The 4,942-nt window shown below is 41.7% G+C and overlaps 1 protein-coding gene across 1 annotated transcript; it reads left to right on the top strand.

The window, feature by feature from the left end:
* Positions 1–2,317: 2,317 nt before the first annotated feature.
* On the top strand, positions 2,318–3,933 carry uts2d (urotensin 2 domain containing). Its single transcript, XM_062556927.1, has 5 exons — positions 2,318–2,454; positions 2,717–2,818; positions 2,937–2,974; positions 3,387–3,444; positions 3,550–3,933. The coding sequence occupies exons 1-5, from the start codon at positions 2,355–2,357 to the stop codon at positions 3,573–3,575; spliced, it is 324 nt and encodes a 107-aa protein (XP_062412911.1). The 5' UTR covers positions 2,318–2,354; the 3' UTR covers positions 3,576–3,933.
* The last annotated feature ends 1,009 nt before the right edge of the window (positions 3,934–4,942 follow it).

The following is a 4,942-nucleotide window of genomic DNA, read 5'->3' as shown; positions in this document are numbered from 1 at the left end:
GACCGCCCCCTTCCCTCCCCAGCAGCTGTGTGTTTAGGCTATCAATTCACGTGAGGGCTGCGACCGGCTGCAACTGCAAGGGTGGAAAAGTTGGTACGGATAGCATTGTGGGTCAATTTCGCTGCTCTTCATTGTAGAAACGCGTCACCAATCGTCGCCCAGAGCTACAGAATAAAGATAGCATGGACACAGGGGAAACTATTATCCATCAGATAGCATGGAAGCAGTCAAGAACCTGTATGACTTTTGACAACATTACACTCTACCTCCAACTGGCAGTCCTCCTACCCAGCTGCAGTTGGCGCTAAAAACTGTATGACTGTTTTGGACCTTTTCATGTAGCTGAGTAGGCCTAATGAAGGGCCCTGATGGTCATCAAATCAAATCAATGTCGACTATGGTACTATAACTTAGGCCTATAAATGTAACTACCAGGGGTGTGTAAAAGTAAGAGAATGAGCAAGAGTTTGTTGAAAAAAAGAATATAGTTCTGTGTGAGATAATTCAGTCATCCCACATTCAGATATAGGCTAAGCCAGGTTTTATTGTGAGATGGCCTAAGTGTTTTCTTACGGTGACATATGAAGTGAATCACCTTTATTATCATGATCATATCATATCTGTTCACATTTCTTAATGATTTCACGTTTCACGTTGGAGCGACGACCACGCCACAGACCATCACCATCATCATCCCTGCTCATAGCTTCCTCAGTCTAGCTCTGGTCCTGATGCTGCCGTTGGTACCGATACCCGTGGTCCTGATGCTGCTCCCAGTCTTGATGGTGGTGCTCCAAGCTCTGCTCAAGTAATATGAAGCATGGTTGTCCTACTCAGAGTTTGCCAGTGACTACCTGTACCTCATTCTATCCTGTCATTAATGTGTTGGGATCAGGAGACAGCCTGCTGTCCCTGCCTGAAGTCAGTCATGGGTGCTTGGCAGGTGGATCATTTACTGACAGTGATCCATGCTGGCTCTTGTAGGCTTGACCACCCCAACACTATGCTGGGAGCAGCAGCAGCAGGTATAGCCTCTTCACAGACCATCCTCTGGATTATGCATCAGCCTTTTTGGTTGAGCGTACTGTACCTTTATTTCACTGGCCAGATCAGAGGCTGACATGGGGCAGCCGTGGCCTACTGGTTAGGGCTTCGGGGTTGCCAGTTCGATCCCCGACCAGTCCACGGCTGTAGTGCCCTTGAGCAAGGCACCTAACCCCTCGCTGCTCCCCGAGTGCCACTTGTTGGGCAGGCAGCTCACTGCTCTGGGTTAGTGAGTGACTCACCTCACTGTGTGTTCACTAATTCGGTTAAATAGGGTTAAATGCAGAGAATGAATTTCCCTTACGGGATCAAAAAAGGATACTTATACTGGTGTTTCTGGCGGAGGAGCGGAGTGCAGTGTATACAGCCGACCACAGGCCTCTTATAGGCTCTTCAGCTGCCTGGAGAAGCACGTGGACCATCTCTCCATCTGCAGGTCGCAGGTTGCTCCAACCCCTAACGTCAAAAAACTAAAATATGAAAAAATAACTGAAAGAGGGAAACCATGCATTTGAATTTCATAGTAATATTTAAGAACATTGTGTTTCCTTTGAAGTTATTATACCCAGAGGTATTGTTATTTTTTTTTTTACAAAGTTTTTATACCCTTCATTGAAGTTTCATTGATGATGAAGATTCATCAAAACAGCAAACTAATAGAGTATGCAGGCCAGAATACCAATATGACACTGCACCTATATAGCCATCAACAGACTCTTGACTCCTGTCATTGACTCGGTCATTGACTCCTTTTATCAAAGAGGATAAGTCATGTGTCATGTTGAGGCAATTTAAAAGGCAGAGATCTATTTTTTTTTTCTAATAACAGCTACGCTGTGTCACCACTGACAATGGGACACACATTTTCCAGACAGCAAAGCATGCCCTTTGATGGCGGTCTTTGCCTTTATGGCAAAGGTGACAGTTATGTCCCCTACATGTTTAGTGCGTCAAACGTCACCTTTAGCTAATTAAAATAGAAGACATTAATACATGCCAGGAACACTTTAATAGACACAGCTAAAAGCATACTGTGTTACCCCATACCCCTAATTTACAACTCAGGCGATGTCAGATACAATATTCAGACTTAAGAGTCAAGTCTGAGATCATAATGTCTCTGTCAGGGAGTGTGTTGGTTCCTCTTCAGTCAAGACAGGTCAGTTTTATGACATTGGCTTTATTGATGGAAAGGAAAGACTCCTCCCTCTTTCTGTGTTTGATAAAAAGAAACTGTTGGAGATGCTCCTGCAGCAAAAGAGAGCCAGGGTGTTAGGAGGTGAACTCTGTTGGGAAATCTAGCTGGTGTGATGGACAGGGTTATCTCCGTAAATCTCCTACTTGGTGTCCTGGTCATACTACCGCTGTTCGGAGTGGTCAGTGTACAAGCAAGAAGCCTCCTGGCCCCTGGTGAGTATTAGCATACTTTTACCTTGAGGCCATCAAATCGGAAAAGGCGTTTCAACTCACCTAAACTTCGGGAAAGAAATGTCTATTCCATTTAAAATTGCTTTTATGGATCAAATATCTTGCATCATGCTCATTAGATTAACCTGAAGCAAGTAAATTGGCAGATTGGTAAATTGACTATCAGATAAATGGCATGATGGATATAGTTTGCGTGAAGCAAAACAACATTCTCTGCCCTCTGTTTCTCTCATTTTATGACTAGAAAACCAGGTTTTACCCCACAAAAACAAGGCAGACATCCAGCAAAAAATTCTAGCATTATTGCTGCAGAAAACCTTGGAGCCAATTGACAGAAATGCTTTGGGTAAGATTGAACTTGACCTCAGTTATAGTTGTAAACGAACTGTTCGCAGATCACAAACTGGACATATTACAACATTCTACTTTGTACACATAATTGTGATGGTTTAAAATTCCTACAGAATTTGAACTGTCTGGCAAAGAAGAGGACCTAGAGGAGGTGACTACTTTACTTTTTACACTGCAAATTATTGAATGAGATATGAAATTCTTGAAGCTAGAACAAACACATGTTTTTATGAATTGATTGATATCTTTTGGTAATCATTACAGTAATGTATAATGGAAGTAATTCATGCTTCCTTATTTAAAAGATGTGTGGACGACTGCTGAATGCTTTACCAATGCCTATGATAAACGATGAACACTGCTGAGCCTTCAAATGATGGATACAGTCCCCCTAACTATGCTTCCTGGTTAGAGACATCGTGGCTGTAAAGGCTACTTGCTTTAACAATGACTTTAGAGGGAGACAGACAAGTAATTGAGCAGAAGGCTTGAACTACTGGTTATTTCTATGCTGGAATGAAGCATGTTATGATTCACATATGGGTTTAAACATGACTTTCCAGCTGCAGAGGCAGATCATCTCAAGGGCTGATGGAAAAGAACATAGCAAAAGAGAAGAAGGTCAGTGCGTTGAGAATATCTTGATTTGTGCTGTTTTTGTTCAAATACGGATACCAGTAATAGAACATGATATGATAATATTAAACAATGCTGTTCTTATTACAGCCTGTTTCTGGAAGTACTGTGTGTGATCACCAAGCCAGAGGACTGATGGACAGCATGACAAGACACTTACTTCCTCGGGAGAAATGGGTTGAACAGAACTAAAGTGGAACGACAAACAGCCTCCGGAAGATCATGAACACATGCATAGATTCATCCTGGTAGATAGCCCCAAAAACAGTACATTCATTTCAATCACTTACAAGCTGAAACACATTTTACATCTCATCCATCACCCAAATGACATGGATCCAATAGGAAATGCCTAGAAAAAGTGAACAAACATATTACATTGCTTCAGCCCTCAAAACTGATGAGCGTTAACCCCTAGTTCTCCAAGGTTGTTGTTCATGTAGGTATAAGTACAATTCATTTCTTAATAGAATAATAAAACAACATGATGAATATTCAAAGTTGTATGCCATTATTTTGCTCAGTGATTGCGATTGGTTGTTGGACCTCAATATGATACCACCTGAAATAATGAAATTGGTCATGAACCGTTTGCACTACCTTTGCACTGAAGGATTATTCTGGATGATAATGTCACAGCGCCTCAAGGAGGTAGCCTAAACTGAACTTGTTTAGAATGTCTCCCTCTTGTGGTCATACTATACTGAACCCTTGTCTTGGGGCTGTGTTTGAACAACACCACCACTGTCACCACACATGATGAACATCCTGAATTCATATAACAGCATTATCAGAAACATCTCAGTAAGGGTATGTCACATGTGACTTTTATTTGAAAATAAATAAGATCAGTAAGGCACAATACGAAAATTAACTCACAAGAAACTGTATGTATTGTTATTGCTGAACTTTTACAACTCCGCTTGGGAGGAAGGGGTAAAGTTTGTGAAATCTATTTAGTACCAGAGAATGGTGCCGCCCTGTACCTGTCAGAGCGATCAATGATCTACATGTAGTACAGTAAATCCGCAAGAAAGTTAGATAATGGATTATATTCTCCTTACCCCAGTTGAACCATTACTAGTCATGGCTGTCCATCAGACCGGAAGCAGGCATGCCTGTGGTTAAAGTTGGGAACATTTGGTAAACAGCTGATACAATTACACATCAATCTCCTGAAGCTTACCATACAAAACCAAATGGCAATCCCCCAGTCCAGTAAATGTTGCTGGTGTTGCACAGAGAAGGTGAGTACAATCATACTAATATCACAAGCTCACAATTATATGCTGGTTAATGTAAGGCCAGCCTTTTGCATTACTAAAGCAGATGAGGAATTCTCATTGCAGAATGTCCTTTGTAGTCAATTTATGCATTAGTTTGCTGCTAATGTCTTAACCCTTCTATTGTGTTAGAAAGCTGTTTACACCTGTGGTGTTAGCGGGTCCATTTGGACCCATGATTTTAAAATGCTTGCAAATGC

Source organism: Sardina pilchardus, chromosome 15 (genome assembly GCF_963854185.1).
Source record: "Sardina pilchardus chromosome 15, fSarPil1.1, whole genome shotgun sequence".
In the NCBI taxonomy this organism is placed as follows: Eukaryota; Metazoa; Chordata; class Actinopteri; order Clupeiformes; family Clupeidae; genus Sardina; species Sardina pilchardus.
The sequence above is the reverse complement of the archived record's forward strand: the minus strand, read 5'-3'. Positions and strand labels throughout refer to the sequence as shown.